This window comes from Ammospiza nelsoni, chromosome 2, assembly GCF_027579445.1.
Source record: "Ammospiza nelsoni isolate bAmmNel1 chromosome 2, bAmmNel1.pri, whole genome shotgun sequence".
Classification (NCBI taxonomy): domain Eukaryota; kingdom Metazoa; phylum Chordata; class Aves; order Passeriformes; family Passerellidae; genus Ammospiza; species Ammospiza nelsoni.
This window is the reverse complement of record NC_080634.1, coordinates 68316500-68340335: the sequence shown is the minus strand read 5'-3', so window position 1 is coordinate 68340335 and position 23836 is coordinate 68316500. Positions and strand designations below refer to the sequence as shown.

The window sequence follows — 23836 nt, the reverse complement described above, 5'->3', positions numbered from 1 at the left end:
GGTCCTGGATATGGCAGCCCTGAACTTCGCTAATGTGTATTAGCATATTCTCATACATTCTCTGTTCTTTGGAACATCTTTGACTTCTATCTGTACATTCAATATTAAAGTCTTTTCATAGCTACGTACTTTTTCATTTAGATTTGAAACAAGCAAATCATTTTGGCCATGAAGCTTGCAAGAGTAATCATATTTTAAAAATAGGTAATGAAGCAAAGTTGGTCTTTAGCAGACATTCAACAGAATGTATTTATTAAGTGTGTATATCCTTTCAACTGCTAGTGTAAATAAGTATATTGAAACAAAACAAAATCAGGCATCAAGCTGAAGGAAAGGGTGTTTGTGCATAATAGTTCTGATAAACTATTTAAGGGCAGATTATTCATGGGAAAACACTAATTTTTTAACTCTTAAAAAAATTAGCTAGTCCAATTTGTTAAATTTTGGTTATTTATTTTCAGAGGAAACTTAAACTATTATAATGTTTCTGCATGAATTTCAGTTTTAGTAAATAGATACTTACTTTTTATTTGTGCTACTGATTCCAATTTGCAGCCTTGTGGCTGTCTCAGATAAATTGTTTTGAGCTATGCCAAGAGTAACTGGAAATCTACTAGAAATTTTTTCATTGTAATATCTGAATAACTTTGCAGTCTTTAATGGATTTAGTCTTCACATCAGGAAATACTCCTGTGATGCAGAACAAAGCAATTATCTTTATATATAGAGGGGCTAAGGAGCTTGATCATGGATATATCAGAAATCTGTGGTATAACAGAGACTGAGCCTAAATCTTGCAAGAGCTCAAGATTTTATTCTGCCCTTCATGTTTTGCCCTCCCTTTTATATATTCTATAGTCATGCTTTCTCATTGTACAGACATATGGGAAACTAGATGGAATTTACCAACTTGAATATCAGGGACAGGATTTATGTCTCAAAACTCCAGGCTAGCAGAATACATGGAGCACATCATCTGTGCCTGCTCTGCACTGGCTCAGACTGATAGCTAACCTCTGTGAATATCAGGGTAATGACAAAGTGCACCTGGTCTAAGTGTTTTCAAGTCTTTTCTTTGTTAGACAAAGCTTTGAAAATATAATAACGTATGCTGCCTACCATTATTTGATTATGACTTGATTTTGTATGAGTGCTAGTCATATACCAAGTTGACCCTATGTATTTATCTTTTGTAAAAAAGAGCTGACATAAATTCTAGATTCTGGTACTTCTACATAAATATAACCAGTTTGGTTAAAACACCTTTCATAAAGACATTTCAAAGGTTTGAAGCTACAGTAGTAGAGAATTGATTATTTAATTAGTGTAGGTTCCATCAGCTTCCTAACCCAAAGTTGCACTGAACGTTTTTTCTTCAGCTTTCTTGTGTACACAGAAGCTCAATAGCTGCTGTACTTCTACTCATAGAAGTAAAAATAAACCAGTATGAGCTTTTTGTGTTTCAGGAGCTGAAAGCCTGTGTGCATTACTACACCATCCTTTTAATGTTTCAGTCAAAACCACAAAGAAGATGTAACATTTAATTGAATCTGAGCCATCAAATGCAAATCTGTCCACAAGTGTGTTATGGCAGCAGTGGTGTTTTATGTGAAAAAGTATTTTAATGCATTTCTTTGAAGAGGTAAACTGATCTCTTGCCAGCAGTGGGGCAAGAGTATTCATTAAATCTTTTGTTATGATCATCCCTACCTATGTCCCCTACAACAGTATTGAAATTACTGTCCCATTCATGACCAGGTAAACTAAAGTTATTGAAGGAATGTAACCAAATGATGTCACTTCCCTTGAAACTTTACACAAAATTCTGAGGGGAGATAATGACTATGAGATGTTAGTAACTGTGCTGGTAAGTGCTTTTGATTTGTATGGGAAGTTACATATGTCCATGAACCTGTATTCCCATCACATTATGGATTCAGGCAGCATACTTGATCTCAGGTCTTTCTGTCAGACTCATCTAAAAATCCAGGCATCAGACCTAAAGTGCTGTAGTGAGTTCATCTTGTAAGCATTGCATAAGGGTCTTCTTAAATGTGGACAGTACTGTGAGGATGCTTATTTGGAAGTATCACTCCAATTTGAAGCATTTTGATAAGGAGTAATGCACAAGGTGAAGGGTAAGGCAAAACCTTTCAAGTATTGTGTTTCTACTTGTTAAAAGGGAAGAGCCAGTGAAGGAATTAGAAGAGAGTGACAATTCAAAGAAGCAGACTAGGAAAATATTTTTGCCATACAAATTTGTTTATACAACTGAGACAGAAACTTTAGTAGTTGAGATATGAAGAGAAACATCATGTGAATTTATAGCTAGAAAGAGGGATAGGAGAATGAGGGGCAGAGACTTTCTTGAGAATAAATTTAGACACTGTGTTGTAATGAAGAGTCAGAAGTTACAAACAAACAGGATACCTTGATTTTGAACTTTACTGGCAGACAAGATTAAAAGAGTAGTTCATAGTGACTAAGAGTAGTAGTAGTGGGGAAGATGAGGAGGAATTTGAAGAGGTGAATGATTAACAGCTCTGTTTTCTCAAACTAAGATTGTCAGAGCAGCGACACATGCACACAGAGGATCAGAAAAGCAGACTGAGGCTTTATGTCAGACAGAAGGGAACAGACCTGGAGTACAAAGGGCTGTGTCAATTGTCAACATGGATATGGTGACTGAAATTCAGTTTATGGATTAGACTACTCAGATACAAAGTATGGGGAGAGAGACAGTGTGAGAAAGATTGTAGCCCTCAGAAATTAAACCAGAAAGCTGAGAAAGAAGTAAAAAATGTAAAACTGAGAAAGAAGTTAGCAGTGTGGAGGGAGAATAAGAAGATCCCAACAAAGGGTAACAGCATTTGAATGCCAAAAGATTTTTAGGAAATCTTTTGGCTACCCTAGAATCTACCAGATATGATATGAGGTGTTAGTTCTAATATTTGTTTGTATAGAAGTCATTAACATAGACACATTTAATAAAAGTTTCAAAAGATCAGCTGACTAGCAACAGAATTAATGGTCAAGGAAGAAGGCACTTCCCAGAATTTTACAAGAATTGTGTTCATTCATCCACATATTTGACACATTCTTAGCCAATTAGGAACATGGACATACTGCATCCATGTTGTTAAGCAATAGGTAGTTGTAGGAAGGTTTCATAGATTTTAACTTTTTATCAGTACATCCCTAAAGACATTAGGATTTTTATAATAAATTATTACAGTGTGAGTTTTAGACATTTTATTGGGTAATTTTGCTAAACCTCTGTGGTAGTTGCATGTAAGGATTTTGTTCATTGTGGTAATCAGCTTTCAAAAACTGTTAACACATGGCCACATTTTGCCTCCTTGTATTTAAAGAGAAAAATCTCTATTTCTGTCAGATGCTATAGATTTTCCACCTAACTGAAATAAGAAATAAATGATATCAAGTCACTGCACTTTAATATCTGATTCTAGGTAAAAGGTGTGTAGACAGCAAAACTTTCAGAGGGAGGTGCCTTCAGTTAGAACTTGGCAAACCTGCAGGGGAGGGAGAAGTTAATATTTTAAAGGGGCCACATAGTCTTCCATTACCTTTAATCCTGCAACAAGCTAAGAAATGTAGAGTGTAAGTGAGCAGATGTTCTTAACAGCCTTCTAGCAGCCTGTTTTTGTAAAGAGTGCCAGCTATTGATTTTCACTGCTTGTGGAAACCCAGCTTTGTGCTGGGGTAAGTGTTAAGGAGAGCAAGTGAAAATTCCCCTCTGTGTACCTTGTAAAATGAGCGTGTGTATATTCATGTTATGGAAAAAGGAAATTATGTTGTCGGATTTGGAGAGGATAACGTAACTCCTTTGCTAGAGCATTTTTACTAAAGGAGCTTAAGCTGCAGAAAAAACGCATTATACCTTGGGTATTGCGTGTAATAAAATGTTATTTAAATGAAAGATATTGAAATAAAAGTTTCAATTTAGGAACTTGAGTGTATTGTTGTGAAAAGCCTAGTCAGTTAGGTTTATAGCTTCATCTTTTCACAGGAAGAAGCGTAGGGATTCCTCGTGCTTTATGCAAGTACAGTAGGTTTTAGATAACAGGATCAGGTTCACAATTTGCCTTTCTTAAAACCTACAATAAAAAATGAAAATAAATACCACCACCACACAAACTACAAAGGTGAAAAAATGCTGTATGTTGCATTTTCCTACCTCCTGTGGCTAGGGACAGAATGCAGACATGCCACAATAATGTTTTTTATTTCTACTGTTCAAACCATATTAATGAGAACATCATTTTGGAGAACTAATTATTTCTATTTGTCTTGTGTCACACTTTCTAATTCCCCTATATTAGCACAGCCAAAGCAAATTAATTGCTTTTCCAGCAGTTGAACCTTGTCCAAGAATGAGCTCACATTCCCTTCCAGTTCTGCAGTTTCTAGGAGTGCATTGTGTCAAAAATTTCTCTTGATACTAAACACAGCCCAGAGAATATCTTTGCAGATTTCTGTTGCTGCTCACTTGATGAAATTTATAAGTTTAAGTGACCCACTAGGAAAGATAAAGTTCTTAGCTGCAAGATTATACATCAAAACAGTTAAAGTGAAATTAAAATTAAATGAATGAATCTCACTGAAGCAAAAAAAGCAGTAATTAATGGTTCCCTTAATTGTCTTCATAAAATATTTGCATGGGTCTAATTTGCATAATTTGCATGTATTAATTAATCTTTCAAAGGAATTTTGTGCTGAGAGAAGCCAAAAAATCTCTTTGTTTTATTTAACATCTAATGAAATATTTATCTTTGTTAATGAACTTCTCATCTTCATTAAAATAAAAATTGCACAAGTTTGTATGTTTTAAATGTTTTTATAATTGAAGTATACAAAAAAAATTCTTCAGACCTACAGTATCTGAAAAACAAACACATTATTTCACATTCTGTGTCATTTTGACTACAGCAACATTTAAATTTGGAAAAACCCTATTCCCTCCACCAAAAGTTTTCAAGGGTTTCAAAATTATTTCAGTTTTATCCTTAATTGATGATAATTTTTGGGTTTTTATATTTTACAAACTGAGATGACAAAGTAAAAATTTTGGTATTTTTTATTGTTGTCAACCTGTGATACTTCAGAGATTTTATGGAACAGATGTAATGCACAGAAAAAGAGACTAGCATCATAGGTTGGAGTTTAAAATACTGCAGGAGTTTGCACATGATATGGGGTTAGTTCATACTCTGCAAGACTAACAGCTCAGGAAAAAAGAAAATAGTTTGTGAGTTACTACCTGGCACTTAATGATCAAACTTGGAGTAAGCCTGATGAGTGTAAGTTACAAAGGACGGTCATCGCTGCTGTGATCAGCAACTTTGAGACAGTATCCAAAATAGCCAGATATGTAGAATGAGAATATGCAGTGGGAAAATAAAAATCATCAGTATTGAAGTTTTGTGCAAAATCTGAATATAGAACTGCAAGGAGATTAGATTAATTTAAGAGCTAATTCTGTAAAAAAAAAAAAAACAGGTATAAAAGGACAATGATAGAGTGTTTTGGGAAAAAGGTGAAGGCTGTTACTTAAAATGAGGACCACCTAAAATCCCAAAGTAATCTATCAGCTACTTAATGTTGCTGGAAATAGAGTCTGTGGAGAAAGAAGACAAAGTGTAGTTAAAATAGTGTCTATACAGAATGTTAAAACTGTGCTTAGTAAGACAGGTGAAAAGGAGTTTCATTCACTTCAAGGATGAGTACAACATTATTGGAATAATGAAAATATACTTGAAATGAGGAAATGATTGAGGGTTTATAATTTACAAGAAATTATATTTGCACAGTGAAACAGCACAATGGGATTTCTATTCATTTTCAATATGCCTGCATTTGCTTAAATCCTTGAACAAGTTTATAAACACGTTAATGTGTTTGCATTCATTTTAGACATGCAATACCTGAGAAAGCCAAGCCTGCAGAGACCAAAAAGTAGGTGCTCTTTAAGAGTGCTTTAGAATTTAATAAACAGGATGTTTAAGCTATCAAGATGGTATACAGAGTCATATATTCTTTACTACATTATCCCATAATTTTTTCAACTGATAAGATATAGTGGGACTTTGCTGATACCATAATAGCAGTATAGATATTGCTCCGTGTTCTGAAGGTGTGGAATAGCTGCTGAGGCAATGTAATTATCTATAAAATACCCAAACAGTATCAGTGGGAGGGATATGTTCCACTTCACACATTTGTGGGGTAGACATCTTTATCTGAGCTATTTGGCTGGACTCCTGTTAAAGTCAATGAAGAGTAATAGACACATCTCTCCCTTTGAAGAAAATGAATCACAACTTCCAAGTTTCTTCATTGATTATAAAGGGAGTCTGCTAAACCAGTTCAAATGCAGCTATGTTCAGTGCAGGTGTCTGAAGTTAATGTGATGAATTTCATGTGTTGTGTATTTTCCTTTTTGCTTGCCTCAGAATTCCAGCATCAGTTGTGATAGTAATCACACCAGAACAGCTGCATTTCAGTCACTTCTTGTAACTACTGATGTTAGAAATGGGTAATTTTGCATCAGTTCCAGAAAAATATCCAAGCTTGACAATTCCTTTTCTGTTTCATGTAACTTTGAACAGTTTTGAAAGTTGCATAAAGTATGACTCTCAAATGTAGAAAGGAGGATTTGAATTCTGCATTAGTACTGAAGCTTTGCAGCATTTTTTTTTCATTTGGATGCTGCTACACAAGTCATAAGGCATTGAACACGAGTCAGAAAAGCATTCTGAAGATTTTGAAATAAGAACAAAAGCAGCCATAATTGAGAGAAAGAAAAAGAGATAGACGATGTACAAAGAAAAGGAGGTAGATGGAAGCATCACAGAACTCTAGAAGTGAATATAGTATCACATTACTCATACAGTTTCCTTATATTACTGTAACTTTATTACTATATCATTACTGATTGGTAATGGACAACTAGTTAATGTTTTGCCTTTTAAATGTAGTTATGCTTGCAAACAAGATGTGGTCTGGAATTAACTTGATGTAGCATAGAAGTCTTCAATGTAGGCATCTACATCTGTGCTTGTCACCCTTGACCCTCACTGGATATAGAGTTTTCTGTATCTATAGAGATATAGAAATATTTATAGTAGAGTTCATCCCATTAAAAATAATAATTAGAGTACCGCAGTATAGACTGCTACAAACAAATTTAGTGAGCTCAGTCCTATTCCAGAAAAGCTGAATTCAGTTTCTGGAGGTGAGAAAGTAATTTCTTCAGTGGTTGTTGTTGTTTGTAGTGTAGGGAGTTTTTTTCCCATACAATAATTCCATTTTATAGCAAAGGTTGTAATTGTACTCCAAGATTGTCTAATTGCAAAGAATTGATGCAGGATTTGACACAGTCACAAGAAATATATGCTAAGGAGTCACTGTTTTGCCCATTTTACATTTTTTCAGCAAAGAATTGAGTGGATAATATTGATTTCAGAATTAAAATGGTACTATTTGTTGGGGTGGCTTTATACTTTACATCTGATGTTTTGCTCTTAAAAGACAAAGGAATACCTCATTTGGCATGCTTCAGGGCATTTTTAACCAATGCCTTAAGCCAAAACCAAGATTTTATGCATGAAGAAAGAAATAATATCTACTGATATCTTGATGGCAGCACCGATGCTTTGGTGTCACACAAGGGTGTTGTGAAACTTAATTAATATTTGTAAAGTGTTCTGGATCTTGGATGAAAGGCACAGTAGAAGTTCAGTTATGTTATTAACTTCTGCTTTTATATTTTCTTTGGTGATGGATCAGAGTCCTAGGCATTAAAAAGTGGCAAAAAGAGGGGATACAGCAATTTACAACTATTATCAGCTAATTATAGTTAGTTTCAAATTTTGTAGAAGGAAATAGCTGGAGAAATATTTTATGAGATTTAGCAAACTAATACTTGATAGCCAAAATTTTGTGTAATGTACCTTACCTGAATCATCATATGAGAAAAAATGTAATAGACTGACTTACCTTAATTATTCTGCATTAGATCAGAAATGGTATATTGCTGAGTGACAGCATTTTGGTGTTGTGCAGGACTGTCTCTCCTTTATAATCCTAAAATAACTGAGGGGTCAGAAATCCTGTTAAGGAGAATGAAAGTTCAAATTCACTTAAAATATTCAAGAGGCAAAAAAGCAGTTAGACTTAAAATGTAAATAAAACTGTACTGTGAGATTTTATCAGGCAGGCAGCCCTTTGTGCAGTGTTAAGAAGGCAATCATCTTCCTAAAATATCACTCCAACTTAATTGCTCTATTTCATCAGTTGAAGAAAAAAAAAAAAAGATAATCTTGCCATCAAGAAGTCTATATTAACTTTAACTAGCTGAGGGTCTGATGATTTAATTTAAAAGTGGCCAAAGATTTTAGGTTTTGCCCTTTCCATCTTTGGCAGGAATATTAAAAAAGAGGTATTTTTGTGTCCTTGAGAAATAGGAAATATTTATAATAATTTAAGATAAACAATTTTTTAATATTTGTTTAATATTTAATATGTCTGTAATACTCATATAAATTCCATATTGCAAAGCAGAAAAGCAAGCAATTGCTATGTTAAATCTACTGTAATTCTAAAAATAGTGTTTTCCCACAGTGCTTGTTTTTTACCTTGATATGATTAAGAATAAAAGAAAACAATTTTACCTTTCTGTAATTCAAGAATTTGACTTTCTCATGGATTTGATATGGAATTTGACCCATTTCTATTAGTATCTCAAGTACCTATGAAATGTAAAAAGAAATAGTCAGCTAAGAAAAGGAAGTTTAAAGGAAGTGAAACTAAAATTAACACATTTGGAAGGACTACTTAGCCAGCATCACGTTCTATCTAAGCTAAAATTTGCTGTCAGCATATATCTATAATAAGTATTCTTCCAGTGAACTGCCAGCTGGCTTGTAAAGAGGAAAATGTATTCTATAGAATAAACTGCTAGCTTTAAAAAGAAATATTTTGCTTTTGCTCATTGTAGGGTTCCGTAACACCTGAAGGACATCCTGGGAGACCGCAGCATATATAATGATAATGTGATGTCATTTTGTTTTTCCTAGTTGAGAAACACTAAGTGTGTACCAGTAATGGTAAAAACATTTTTTCTATTATATTCTTGTCAGCCTTATTTTTTAAAAGTGATGCAGCCTCTAATAGCTTAGGAAAAGCAGCAATAGCATAATAGTGTGTTTTGTCATGGATGTTAGAAAGGATGGATCACAATGTGCTACAGCTGGCCTTGGAAACAAAGTGTTATGAAGGCAGGACCAAAAAATTTACAGTGCTGCTTTATGTGCATGAAATTATAATATGGATTGTTGAAAATATACAATGCTGTATTAGATAATTTAAGTTTTGACTTGTTTATTTTGTCTATGTGTTGATTCTGCAGATTTTGCCTGTGACAAACTGTCGGTGCAACCATTGCATTAAAAGACATGTATTTTTCATGATATTGTTTCATACTGCAATATACTGGCTACAACTCCTTTCAAGTAATCAAGCTATACTGAATACAAACATAAAATAAAAAGCAGCAATAATTTGCTTTCATTTTTAGCTTTATACTCTGACTCAAAGATATACACTCTTAGCCATTGGAGAGAGAAAAGTATCTTTGCACATTGCTGAACTGGACATAAAATACCGTGGCTGGATCAGACTCCTTGGCTTCACTGGAAATACTGGAAGCACCATAAAAGTAGTACACTGACTGGAGGATCAGTTCCATTTTCAACCTTGCCATCAAATTTGTTATGACAATCACAGTCACTTTCACTGCAATAACGATGCCATCTGATGCAATCTGGTTCCCAATGCTAAAATATTGAAAGGCTCAAATTGTGTTTGTATTAAAACACACAAATATCAGTTTTATTCCAGTTCCAAATGGACAATAGTTCCAGAGCTTGATCTTACACATTTAGTGAACAGAAAAAACCTCATTTTATAAGATTTCCCTCTAGTTTTTTTTCATATTCTTGCAAAACCATTGGCTTCTTAGTTTTCTCAGCTAAAATTAACTTTATAGCCAAATGAATTTACCCGGCCAGATATTCAGTAAATATATTCAGGATATACTCAGTTTTTGCCTCTTTTTCTACTTAAGTAGCACAGCATTACAGATAGTACTAGATGGGCTTCAAAATCTGCATTTTCAGGCTCTCATATCACAAATATATTCATAAAAATTATTTAAATACATCCTGGAAGACACTCAGAGTTGAGTTCCTTTTAAAGAGTTGGTTTGTGTCTCTTATTATTATTATTTAATATATATACAAGGAATGATCAGTTGCTCTTCTCTGATAAGCAAATCGATTAATTTTATGTGCATGTTGTCGACTGTATTCCTTGTCTTATACTAGTAGCCTATTCTGAAATTACTCCAGTCTAAGTTCACCTTGAGTATGGGTAACCAGCATCTTAAATGCTGTTCCAGGGAATATCCTGCTAGTGACTTGTGCAATGCCATTAATGTGTTGCTATTGACATGACACACTGTAAGTGGAAAGCTGGGGGAGATTGGGAGAGGGAGGGAGATGGGTGGGGAAGAGTAAAAGCAACCAGGAAGTAACATTTTTCATTTCCCCTGTCTTAAGAAAATCACACTTTGAAGCAAGAAAATTTTACACTTCAGATATTTTACACAGCTCATTGCTTCTGGCTGCAGTGTAGTCACTTGATCCCAAAGTCATTGGTTAAGACTGCTCTGTGGTTTAATTTAGCCATTCTCTTTTCTCTTGCTTACTTTTTGATGATGAACCATGGTGTTAAGTTCTCTCTGGGAAAGCATGCTGCTTCCATATGGTCTGGGATTTCTGTAGTGGGGTGCATCCAGGACACAGTCTGTCATGACATGCTGCTTTTTCTGAGGAGTCTTTACTGGCAAAGACACAGAGTGGTGCCAAATTCAAACCACCTGGCCCTAAGGCTAATTGAGTTTTTCCTGGGAGGGTAGAATAATCATTTTGAAGTACCTATCTGAAATTATGTTACCACTGAGAGGGAATGGGGAAGATTGGCTTGTCACTGCAGTACTTAAATCTATGAAGATGTATTCAAGATGGAAGTTTACAATTAGTTAGGGGAACTAGTTTGAGCTCTGAATTGAAAAGCAACCTACCAGGGCTAGCATCAGCAGTTGCCACAGAAGTAAAGTTCCCTCATAATATAAAATGCTGGTAGTTTTCATTCTGGAAAAGAAAAAAATGCCTTTTGCTTAAGTATTGCTTCATGGCTAACTTCTGGGTTAGACCCCATTTACATGTTTCACCTTGAAGTCTCCCTCAGAATTAACATGAGCGGATTTTATTTTCAGTTTTGTAGTTATACCATTCATGCTAAGCCCTGGGAACTTCATTAAGACCTGTGTCTATTTCTGTGTCCTGAAGGATTATGTGTGACTTCAGTTCACAGCTGATTTCCTAGGGCATGACATCAGGTTTGATTTCTGTTGGCTTGACTTTTGTTCTGGAGCTGAATGGCACTGCTTGGCGCCATAAACTTACTTTCATGCAAAATACCTAAAAGCAGCAAGGTTATGTTGCATATGTTTTGACATCCCGTGCATCCTTAATGGATTTTCCATAAGCTTGCTGCTGTGCAATCTATCTATTTTACAGCCTCATTCCTTCCTGTTCTGCATGTGACTATTTCTTCATGTTTAGTGTTGGGTGCTTACTCTGTTTTAGCACACAGATGAGAGCAGGGGTGGTTGCGTATGAAAATGGGTGCCAATGTGATACTGATATTAAGAAAGAATTCCACACATTCCAGAATTATGCATGCAGACTAATATAGCATTCTTTAAGTGGCTTCTATTTTCCAGTAGACTTTGCAGCAGTTCAAATGGCATCTCAGTTACATACTCTTGTATTAATTGTGGTGTTTAATCTGAAAACAACAAAACACTAGACTGCCTTTTAGTTATTTGAGCAACATGAAATTCAAATTACTTGTTTATAAAAGATGTGTCTGGGAGAGAAGGGTGAGGTAGGTTTGTGATTCCATGAACCAGAAGAGGTGCTCTGTGTAGGAGTAGGTATTAGATCTAAGTCTTTTCTTGTCTTTTGAAAAGTGTGGAAGTAAAGCTCTAGAGAAGATAATACCGTAGAAAAGCTCATCTTCATAAATTATTTGTGTCTGCTGAAAGAAATTAACATCACACTGTCTGTTGATGGAGAGTACTAACTATGGCCACAACTATTACTAGCAAAATTATCATGAGCCATGCTACTTTTTCAGAATTGTATAAAAGATCTTTATTATTCATATTTTATTATAGGATCTATAGATGTGTACAGCTGTATCCTGCCTACTATATCAGCTTCTAGTTGAGTGGTGGGAAGGATTTGTGTGCATTTGTGTCTTGTGTGTAGATGGAGGGTAGTTTTAAAGAAATACCCACTTACATGTACTTTTGCACAGATACTTTCTGTAATTCAGCAAAAACTGCTGAAAGCTCCAAAAACACTGAACTCCTGTATTTTGTTCCAATTTCATCTTATGACCACTTTTTCTCTCCAGAAAAAGAAAGTAATTCTTTTTTAAGTCTGTTTGAAGCTTAACTTCATGTATGATTGATGTCTTGTATGTAAGATTATTTTAATGATGATATTTAGTGTTAAAAAGTGATCATTTGAGCAAGGCACTAAAAAAGGAGGCAAAATGGAGAAAAGTGAAAGAAGAGTGATCAGACTAAAGGAATGAATAATAAAGTCTGTTTCCATGTGGCCTTAACAAAAAAAAAAACAAAACCAAACAAAGGCAGAAAGTACCAGGCAGAAACTATGTTCCAATACTCAATTCTTTTTCAATTTTATGCTATGAGATCCAAGCTTGCTAGCTGATACTAAAAAAAAGTCACTTATGTTTCTGGAAATACAGTAACAAATAAAGCATACCTTTTTGTAGAACTTAAAACTGTCTTATGCAGGACAGATTGTTCCGCACCAAAATTATCCACACTGTGATACAAACAGCACTGAACACAATGAGCTGTGGAAGCTCACAAGCTGATTGTATTTAGCTGTGACTTCATCCTTTAATAACTTTTCCACATGATTCTTCAGTTGAGAGGGTTTTGTTCTGTTTTGTGTCTGTTGTTATTGTTTATCATTACTAATTTTTATTTTTTACTAACATGAAGTGACGCAGTACAATGCCTTAGTGACTCAGGTTCAGTGCTTGCAACTAATCATTTCTGTTATCTTTTTTTGGATATGGCTTCTTCTGTTTATACAAATAGAACAAGGGTTGCTAAGTTTGTGAAGTAACAAGAAAAGACAGTTTGATTTTTTAAAAATTATCTATTTTTTTGGAACAATTTCTCACCCTCCTAGTTCAGTTTTTTTCAGTCCTCAAAATGGCCAGTTTTATGCATAGTATATGATCTTTAAATAATAGAAGGGGACATATTCAGGTACTCCCCTGCTTTGTTAGTTTACTAAAGACCAGATTGCTGACCTTTAGCTTACTCCCACAGTAACATGGGAGTAATGGAAGTATATATTAATGATTAAAACACATGGTAAAATCACTGAGAGAATATAGTTCAATATTTAAAAATAACTGTGAAAAAAGGTGTTTAGATGCTCTTTTCCATGGTTTAGTTTTATGTCTTAAATTAGAGTTAAAATCTCCTACATATAAATTGCTGTTTTAAAAAGAAACACATGGACATCTCAGTTTCCTGAATATTTGTGCTGAGTATTAACACAAATATATTTGTACATGAATGTTAAGTAGAGAAATGAAAGGTGTATGATTAATAACAATATGCAAATTTGAAACTAATTTATTGGTGTTACACAAAGGGCAAACTGGGATAGTGTTTGGCCAAATATGTTTACATACTTCATATTTGCATGCGTTTAATGAACATGCAGTGTGAAATCACCCATCTTTGCATAAAAACCGGATGGGCACTTTTTTTAAAGAACAAATTGCTTGAATTTCAAACCCTCAGTGGTTGGGCCAGCTTTCCTGCATCTCCTGTACTCTGCTATGGAAGATGGCAGTGGATCCATCCACGTTCCCCATTACATTGTCTACTTGTGCTGCCAGTAACAATGGCAGCTCAGTATATATCCCTCCATCCCTCCTTATCAGTATTGAGTTGTAAAACCTGAAAGTTCTAATCAACTCTAGACACTAGGAGGAATTATTTCCCCTGACAATGTACTATTTTCCACTTTATTAGGAATACTATGAAAAGTTATGTTCTGTTGATTCCATGACTGACTTTTACAAATGATGGGCTTTTTGTCTCACATTCTGCAAACTGAAAAAGACTGAAGTTCAATACAAATTATTTTCACATTATTAAAAAGTTAGACTCCTATTTTATCTTCCAGCTTCGATGGAAAAGAAATCCTCTTGTGTCTCAATTTGGAATTAAATATATGAAGAGTATACAATAGTTGTTTCCTTTTAAGGTTTTTTTTTAAAGAAGGGTTACAGTTTGACTATGATCCCTTCCATCTGCCACAATATGCTTGCTTTTATTTTGACTTCCCACTGCTGTCTTATCAAATATCCCATGAATCATTTCCATTTGTTTGCCATCCCTTTCTTTTTGTTTTGTTTCTCTTCCTCCAAATGATTATAACATCAGCTTGAATGAATGGTTAGAAGTACACTGTGATTCACATTTGCCCCATCTTATTAAAACAAATAAACCAACCAGTTATATAATTTTAACGTGCTTGAGCTATGGCATGCAGATGCTTTTATCAGCTCTGGGCTGAAGAGGTTGTGTGCATTCGGGCATGCACGTACAACTGTTCTTTGAAAGGGACAAACCTCATTAAGATTACAGGTGCCTGGAAATAACTTCTGAGAAAATAGCTACCATTTTCAATAAAGCTACTTCCTGACAGGAAATGCAGTTTATTATGTTACTTAGCACAAATGAGTACCTTTGCTTTGATTTAGATATGAGTAGCCCCATTTAAGGTCACAAATATTTTATTTCTTTTAAGCTGAAGTTAGCAGTTTTTAATGGTTGGAAGGTCTGGCAACAGTATACAGTATACTCAATTCCAGTGTGAAGAATCTGCTGCCTTTAGGAGCACATGGGCTAGTCCTGGGGATTTTGTGTTGCAACATGTTATTTTAGAAGAGGACCCTAAGCTTAGATCAGCTCAGTCACCAGCCATAGACATGGCATTCAAATGGATTTTTGTGAGTGACGAACCTTTTATTTCCAATAAATACATATGCATGTATAGTTTTTTTGGTTTCTGTTTTTGTGGGTTTTTTGTTACTTGTGCTAATATCGTCCTTAGAGGATTCAGCTAGCACTGCTATTATCTTCCTAAGGACAAGAAAAGAGACTGAGAAACCGTCAGTACACGAAATCTCTGTTACCTAAAATGAAAAGGAAAAGAAACAGAAGTTTGAAAATGAGAACAGAAAAATAGGGGAGGGGGAGGAACCAACAAAAACCACAAACTAAAATCACAGAAAATTTCAGAGCCATATTTGGGAATAAAATTCCTGTCTTCACAACAAGAGACATCAACTTTTGTTCTTTGAAAGTACAAAGAGATGAATAGATACACAAATACCCTCAAGACACATTTTGAGTGAAAATTGGCTTCTATCACTGGGCTGCACCAGTGATATTTGACAAAAATGTGTTAACTGAAGTTAGGACTTCTAGCAACTGAAACTGTGGCTACTTTGATGTAAGGGTTCTTGGATCATGGAATTTATTATTCTATAGCTCACAAGTTACAATTAAAAAAAAAAAGGGATAAAAAAATAATTCAAACCTTGGCATCCCAACTTTCCAAAGCTCACATTGAGATTTCATATCTTGTCATTCATTTTCTGAGCAACCTGGTCTAGTGAAGGGAATCCCTACCCATGACAGGAGAGTGGCCCTAGTTGATCTTTAAGGTCCCTTCCAAACCAAACCATTCTGTGATTCTCCTTCTCACAAAGTATTTTGTCCTTTTATTTTCTTCTTAACCTGGACTCTGGGAGTTTGTTTCTTATCAGCTCTCTGTGTCAAGCTGCTGTATCTTTCTGTCTGTTTGGTCACTTGGTTGGTTGTTTTCAGCTCCTAACTTTAGAAGACACTATCCTTTTCCTGAGGAGAATTTTCCTCAGTATGTTTTTGTAAGATAGCAAGTGACTGAATTAAGATGTGACAGCACACTTTGGACATTGATTTGCAGATTTTCATAAATTAAACACTGCAGTATTATAGTCATGATGATCACTGTTACTACATTTATTTTTAAAGCAACTCTGAGAATATGATTTTTTGGATGGCAAAGAACCTCACTAGGACTTGCACTGCCAGTGCAGAAATGCCCACATTACCATCTAATGAGCAACTTATTTAGTTTGCAGCTGAAGACAAAACCTACCATTTCATTGTACATTTTTATCAGCTTACGAGGTTGCATATTAATATGAGTGGGTTTGTGTTTTTACCTCTGAAAATACTGGGCCCATAGAGATACTTTCTGCAAGCTGCCCACAGAACACAAAAGTGAATCATTACCCAGATGACATCTCTGTGGGAATGCATTTTGAGACATATGATTTGTTTCAGCATTGCAAACTTTTATGTCAGTTCCATTTGTTTGTTTTTTATAACATTTGTGACCTTTTAATTATTTAGGCATGTTCATCCAAAAGCCTCAAAATGAATCTTAATTAAAAAGAGTTGATCTAAAAAAATACTCCCTCATTCTGGGTAGAATTTCTGTCATATCAATCCACAGACAAAAACAAATGATGTTTAGGAGTAGTGGCATTTTCAGTTTGAGTTACTAGCATGAGCTTGTGTGATCTTGCTGAACACTGCCATTTGCAAAAGAGCAATTAAAACAGATGACAATCTGCTAATCACACACATTTCTATTTAGAAATTTAACAGTATTTTCCCAGTTTGTGTTTTTGCTTGACTTCCTCAGAGTAAAAGTAAGTTTTATGTACTCATATTGTATATAACAGTATGTAAATTTGGGAAAAACTTCAACACAGATCAACAATTTTCAGTAGGCTAAAAATATACCCCAGTATTGTAAACATCCTTAGTGTGTATGTGTCTGTTTGTGTGTGTAGTATATGTTTGCATGCATATTTTTGTGTGGCTAAAATCTTGCATATTTGTTTTACATAAAATTGTTTTTATGCTGATAGAAAAATTCTGCATTTGTTAACAGAAGAAAGTAATGCAACAGGCCTGCATAGCTGATAAATTAAAGCTGATGGGGAGGCAGAAGGCACAAGCATGCTCAGGATTTAGGATTTAGAAGTAGCGGCATTTTCACATTGGCTTACAAAGAATGAGCTGGCTTGATTTACTGATCACTTTCATGATTTGTAGGCTTTGTCTATGATTTTAACCTTGAAATCATTAAAGGCCTATCAGTGGTAATACTCCACTTGTATTCAGATAGGAGCTCTGGCTACACCTAGAGGCAAAGTGATTCTGGTGGCTTTGACAACAGCACTGAGAAGTTCCTATCATTTGGAAAGAGCATTAAGAATAGGGAGAGAAATGGATTAGGAGCAAGGCAGTAGGAGTCACCAGTGGAAAGAGACAGCAGACAAACATAGGTTGTATTTGGTCACCATTTTGAGAAGCAAGTTCATTGTTCCTCTGCAGATCTCTGAGTTTTTCGTAACGCAGTTTGAAGTCTTTGAATTTCTGAAGTACACTGCTATGCACCTGTTGCTCGTGCTTCATGAGTGGCTACATGAACTTCTCAGCCACAGTGCCATGGCCAGTTCCCTGGGGAACTTGTTACAGTTCCCAACCACCCTCTGGGTGAAGAATCTTCCTCTGATATCCAACCTAAGCCTCCCTTGACTTGGCTTTATGCTGTTTACTCAAGTCCTGTAACTGGTCGTGAGAGTGAAGAGATCAGCTTCTACCCCAACACTTTCCCATCTGAGGCAATTGAAGACTGCAATGAGGTCTCCCCTCAGTCTCCTCCAGGCTGAACAGACCAAATGACCTCACCAGTTCCTCATACAGCTTCCCCTCCAGACCTTTCACCATCTCCATTGCCCTCCTTTGGATGGTCTCTAATAGTTTAATGCCTTTTTACATTGTGGCACCCCAAATTGCCGCCAGCACTCGAGGTGAGGCTGCCCCAGTGCAGAGCAGAGCAGGACAACCCCCTCCCTTGCCTGGCTGGCCATGCTGTGCCTGAGGCACCCCAGGATTGGCTCTCCTGGCTGCCGGGGCACTGCTGGCTCATGTTCAACTTGCCACTGACCAGGAGCCCCAGGTCCCTTTCTGTGGTGCTGCTCTCCAGCCTATCGTTGTCTAGTCTATGCATACCACCAGGATTCTCCATCCCAGGTGCTGGATCCAGCACTTGCCCTTGTTAAACTTCATATGGCTTGATTGCTCACCTCTCTGTTGTCAAGGTCTCTTTGCCCTCGAGAGAGTCAACGACTTCTCCCAGTTTAGTGTCATTGACAAACTTACTTGGTATTCCCTCAAGTTCTGTGGCCAACCTGTTAATGAAGATATTGAAGAGAACTTATATATATAAACAAGTATCCTTTTACTTTGTAAGGAAGGTGCTTTGTAGAGCTGCCCTTTCCTATTGTTATTCATTTTCTGTGGATACAGAATACAGGATCTGATAGTGTCATGTCATCTTTTAGAAGTGCAAAACCTCCTATTGATTTCACTGCCAGGTTGGATCCTTAAGCAGTGTAAAATAGAGCTGACTCTTGAAACTGTACTGCTGTTCATCTTTTGTTGTCTGCTACAAGGATTCTGCTTCCTGCAGCTGTATTTTTAATTGAGAATTAGTTTTAATGCATATTTTATTTTTAAAGGTAAATGGAGACCTAGTATAATAAGTTACCAACTGCAGGTTATCAGAATGTTAAGGTGTGGGAATTATACATAGCACTCATTAGCAAGTGTACATTCAGGATAGCCAAAGTGCTGGTATATATATGCAGAGTAATACTCCTACAGAGGTATCTAGACAGCTTTAGTGCTGTAAATGTTTATTGTGTTTATTTAGTATGTTTGGGAGAACTATATGGAAATGTAGCCAGTAGTAGCAGTAGCTAACCTGTACTTAATGCAGGTTGTTTTTGGAGGTGGTTTTCCAGGCCTTCAGTTTTACTGAGCTCCATTTCAGGGGCTCCTTCTTTCTTTCCTGAATTCCCATAAGCATTTTGGTTGGTTTTCATGCATCAAATAATAATATAAAACTCTTTAAGTTAAGGCCTTACTCAATTCCTTTTTATTTCTTTTCAGTGCAAAAAAAAGGCCATAAAGAGCAAAGAGAATGGAAATGGTTCTGAGAGGAAGCACTTTTATGTAGTGGGAAAGTTATCCTGTACTCTGAAAAAAAAAAAAAGAAAAAAATATATAAAAGCTAGGAACATAAAAAAGTAGGAAAAAGGGGTAGAAAGCTGTAAAGATGGGGAGAAAGTAGCAAAAGGGCATATACCCCAGTAGCTCACAAAAGGAATCTAGTGGTGGAAAAGGAAAAACAAAGGGACATTAGATGAGAATCACTGCAGCAGAGTGATTTTACAGCTTCCCCAGCAGTTCTGATAGAACTGGAAAGGGATGTGCAGAAGGTTTTGCAGCTGTGTTGTGTGTACTTCTGTCTGTGCTCACGCTAATTTTTCTTTCTCTCAACAGTTACAGTAAGTTCATGGAGGTGATGCCACATCTTTCAAAGATAACAAAACGTTTCAAAAATTTCAGCATTCATTTGTACAGGTTTATCTGAGGCAATCGCTTCACTGAATATCTAATTTTTACTATATTTCTAATAAAAAATTCTATAGACTGATTTGGAATAAAAATGTTAGACTAAGAAAATCAAACAGAAACAAAACCTTTTGAAAACTTAGAAATATTTGCTGAATTTACTTATATTTAAATAAGAAATTGATGCAAACTTTAAGGGCTGAGATACAGCTTGTAGTTGCAAATGCTTATATTCTAAAATATGTCGTGTTTAGTAGATATGCACTGGGGAGGATTAATTGCTTCATAATGTACTTTATTCACGTGGGGACAACACTTTCTACCCTACAGGTCAGAAAGCTAAGAAACTTTTATGTCTGTTTTCGGTTTTTTAAAAAATAATCATTATGTTGCTATCAAAATAGATGTATATAAGATGTTCATGTCCCAGGTGAAGAAAAAAATTGCTTTGTACTTAAAAATTAGGTGGAAATACTTTGTGCCTGTATGTTCTCTTCAATTTTTTCTAGATCAACAGTTACTTGGTAGGTTAGCTCAGTGTTTCTCATGTTCCCTCACATATCTCACTTAAATATATGCTCCTCACTTGGGTGGAAAAAATGTTGTGAGAAACGTGCTTACATCTTTAACATAGTAATTGTTCAGTTAATCTCATTTATGGGGGGAAGGAGGCTATACTTCACTGCTACTGTTTAAATATCCTATACTGGGTTCTATATAAATAGCTACAAATGTGCACAATGGTTACATTACATGGTATATTTAACAACACAGCTAAATCAGAAAGTGTGAGCTATGCCTTTAGTGATGGGAGTACTAACTATTGCATGCAAGAAGATTTTTTTTGCTCTGCAACCATGAAGGAAATAATTGCTGTTCAGCACTATTCAGTTACGTTTGCATATCAGTAAAAACACATGCACAGAGGCTCCACCTCCATTCCTAGTGCCCTAGCATTGATATGAGGCCAGCATACATTAAAGATTCAAAAGTTGTTACATTTTTCACAACTTGCAAAGTGCATGTAATTTTCAACAGAGTTTATTTGACCACTGACAGATGAAATTGACAAGGTGACATTCAGGTTTTATGATTTTCTTTTCTTTTGGACAAAAAGTACCATAGGGGATGTTTTAAAGATTTGTTGCATGACTACTTCTGCTGAGGTTTTAAATCTTGTGGGGTTTTTCCTCTTTTTGATTCATTGAAGATATAAATGTATAAAGCAAATGTTTCTCTTTCATATTTTAGATGGAAGACTTTATTTGAAAACTACTGTCATGTATTGAATTTTTCCTGCTGAAAATACGTGTGCTACAGTAAAGAACGTTGCAGTAAGACATTGGCTCATAAGGAGTTCTGTGGAAACAAAACGTTTTCAGACCAACTTCCTCAACTTCACTTATCAATGTTCTTCAAAAATGTAAAGAATTCTGCAAGAGTGTCCTCCTTTGGTTATCTCCTGTGGCTCAACCTGGAGATCCAGAGAATGTTTGTAAATGTACAGTAGCACTGTTCTCACAGCAAAAATCTGCATCTCTGTGCCGGACTATTGTATCCAAAATTGCAGGCAGTCAGAACAAGGCTGAGTATTCCCTTTTTCAAGGAATGCAGACTTTCTCCTCTGATGATGATTCTATATTTGAGCACATCCAATGATCCTTCCAGCAGTGTCCAAGTACACTTGCAGACTGTTATACCATACCGAAACCAGCAAGACAGCTCAGAAATGAACTCGTAGAGGGCATAAGAGGATTCTTATTTAAAAAAAAAAAGGAAAAAAAAAAAGGTAAAAGAAGAAAAAAATGATACATTCAGTTTTCAAACAATTATCGTGGGTTTTTCTTCTAAAGACATTTTTTCCACATGCTTTCCGAGAGACCAACACATATATGTTAGACTACATTAAGTGAAATGGAATTTTGTGTAAGTGAAAAGAAATGCTGAATGTAAACAAACTGTTTTACCATTCACAAAGTCTCTTTTCCTAAAATAAAATTAAAAAAAAAATAAAAAGAATAATAATTTCTCATTGTAAACCGGCAGGGGTTTATGAAATAAAAGACTTTGCTTCTTATCAAAATGTTGGTCACATGTACAGTATATAACACAAATCACACAAGGAAGGTATTATGTATGCAGTAGAAATCTAGAGTTTAGGAAATGAAACTTTTAGATAATATTGTTTTGTCACCCTGTTGGTCAGAAAGACACCTTTCTAGTTTTAACGCATGCAGGCATGTAAATATTTGTCCTGGAGTCACAGTATTACTGAATGAGATCTTAAGCATCTGGTAACAAGTCAGAATTCTGTGTCAGCCACTTTTATTTGTATATTGAGCCCTAGTTAGTGCCCTGACTAGTGCACTTCTAAGAATGGACTGTGGCTGAGCAGCAAGTCAAAATGCCAGAAATATTTTTATATGTTAATGTCATATTACGTCAATGTTGCTGAAAAAAGAAAACCTAACAAACACTTGATGTATCAGTCCAATTCCACGTAGAACTGAGTGATACAGTTGAAGTCTATTGTCCCTCCCACCTTGTCTTAGGGATGGATGGTTATGTGTTACTTTCACTGTCTTTATGAAAGCTACAATATGTGTTTTCACCTTTGTGCTGATAACTGGAAGTAAGCTGCGAAACACTGCTTATTACATTACTAAAAGTTATGTTCTTTGCTTTGCATACTTTTGGGTTACCCCTTTAAAGACTGATTTTGTGAATCAGTGCTATTACTGTAAGTTTTGTGATTATGCTTTCTTCATCTAATGTTTTATGCATATAAAATATTATTTATTACATGGAAACATATCAAAACCTTAAATGTCTAAGATGCCTAACTTAAAGCAAATATTTCTTTAAAAGTAGTTCTGATTGGATATTAATATTATTTTGTCAAAAAAAAAATCTAATGTTTTGTAATCTCTAGCACTGAGCTTCTATAGTTTGTAGGTCTTCCTCGCAATACTGGTACACATTTATTTTGTGCAGTTCATATTTACTCCACCACGATCCTTTTTTAACAATAGAAAGATGTATATACAAGTTCACATCACAGTAATTTTTTTAAAGAAATATTGAGCAATATTTTTCATTAAATATTGTTGTCTAATACTTTGTAGTGATGTTATTTTCTAACCATGATTCCTTCATGATTGTCATAGTTGCTTAAACTCACATGGGATTCTGTACTCCGGTTTTTTCATATGCAGTCTTTAAAGGGTTAACAGCTGTAAAGTTAGATGGACTTGTGGCAAGCTTTTGAATCATTCATATCTGAAAGAGAATTAAAAGCCTACAACTGAAATATGTACTAGCATTTACCATTGCTCTGCTCCTTGCATAGAGTCACCTGTAAGTAGGTTTAGTAGTTTTACAGTATATTCTTTCAAGACCTTTGGGAATGCCTCAGTGTTTGGCTTGGTACATAAACAGAAGTGTTAAGGATTAAAGGGGAACCAATTTATGAGCTGGACGTTTAGAAAGAATCTTGCTAAAAACAGTGTAAATATTACAGACCATGAGATGTTAACGTAAGTTGAAGTTTTTTGCCCCTCTTTAGTTTTACAGGTTTTGGGTTGGTATTTTGGTTTTGGGTTTTGATTTGGATTTTTTTTTTATTTGCATAGATGATGAAGAAAAGTTGTCCTCATGTTATTGTTTATATGCTTTTGTAATCTTAAAGATATTAATGTCTAGTTGTTCTATATTATAACCATATTGCGCTCTATGCAAGCCCTTGGAACAGAACATACTCATCTTCATGTAGGACCTATGAAAATTGTCTATTTTTATCTATATATTTAAAGTTTTCTAAAAATGAAAAAAGGTTATTACGAATTTTGTTGTACAAAATCTGTACAAAAATCTGTTTTTACATCATAATGCAAGAATTGGAAATTTTTCTATGGTAGCCTAGTTATTTGAGCCTGGTTTCAATGTGAGAACCACGTTTACTGTTATTGTATTTAATTTTCTTTTCTTTTCAACAATCTGCTAATAAAACTGTCTGAAATCTCCCTGTGACTTTATTTACAGTTCATCTTTATTAAATTTTCTGAAATGTATAACATC

The 23836-nt window shown here is 35.2% G+C and overlaps 1 protein-coding gene across 4 annotated transcripts in view; it reads left to right on the top strand.

Annotated features, from left to right (window-relative positions):
* Nucleotides 1-23781, top strand: part of DACH1 (dachshund family transcription factor 1) — a 351434-nt gene extending 327653 nt beyond the window's left edge. For all 4 annotated transcript variants that reach the window (XM_059466137.1, XM_059466139.1, XM_059466135.1 and 1 more), the window contains one exon: nt 21011-23781. In XM_059466137.1, coding sequence (XP_059322120.1) covers nt 21011-21048 — 38 coding nt within the window. In that variant the 3' untranslated portion in view covers nt 21049-23781. The remainder of the gene's footprint in view (nt 1-21010) is intronic.
* Nucleotides 23782-23836: the final 55 nt, after the last annotated feature.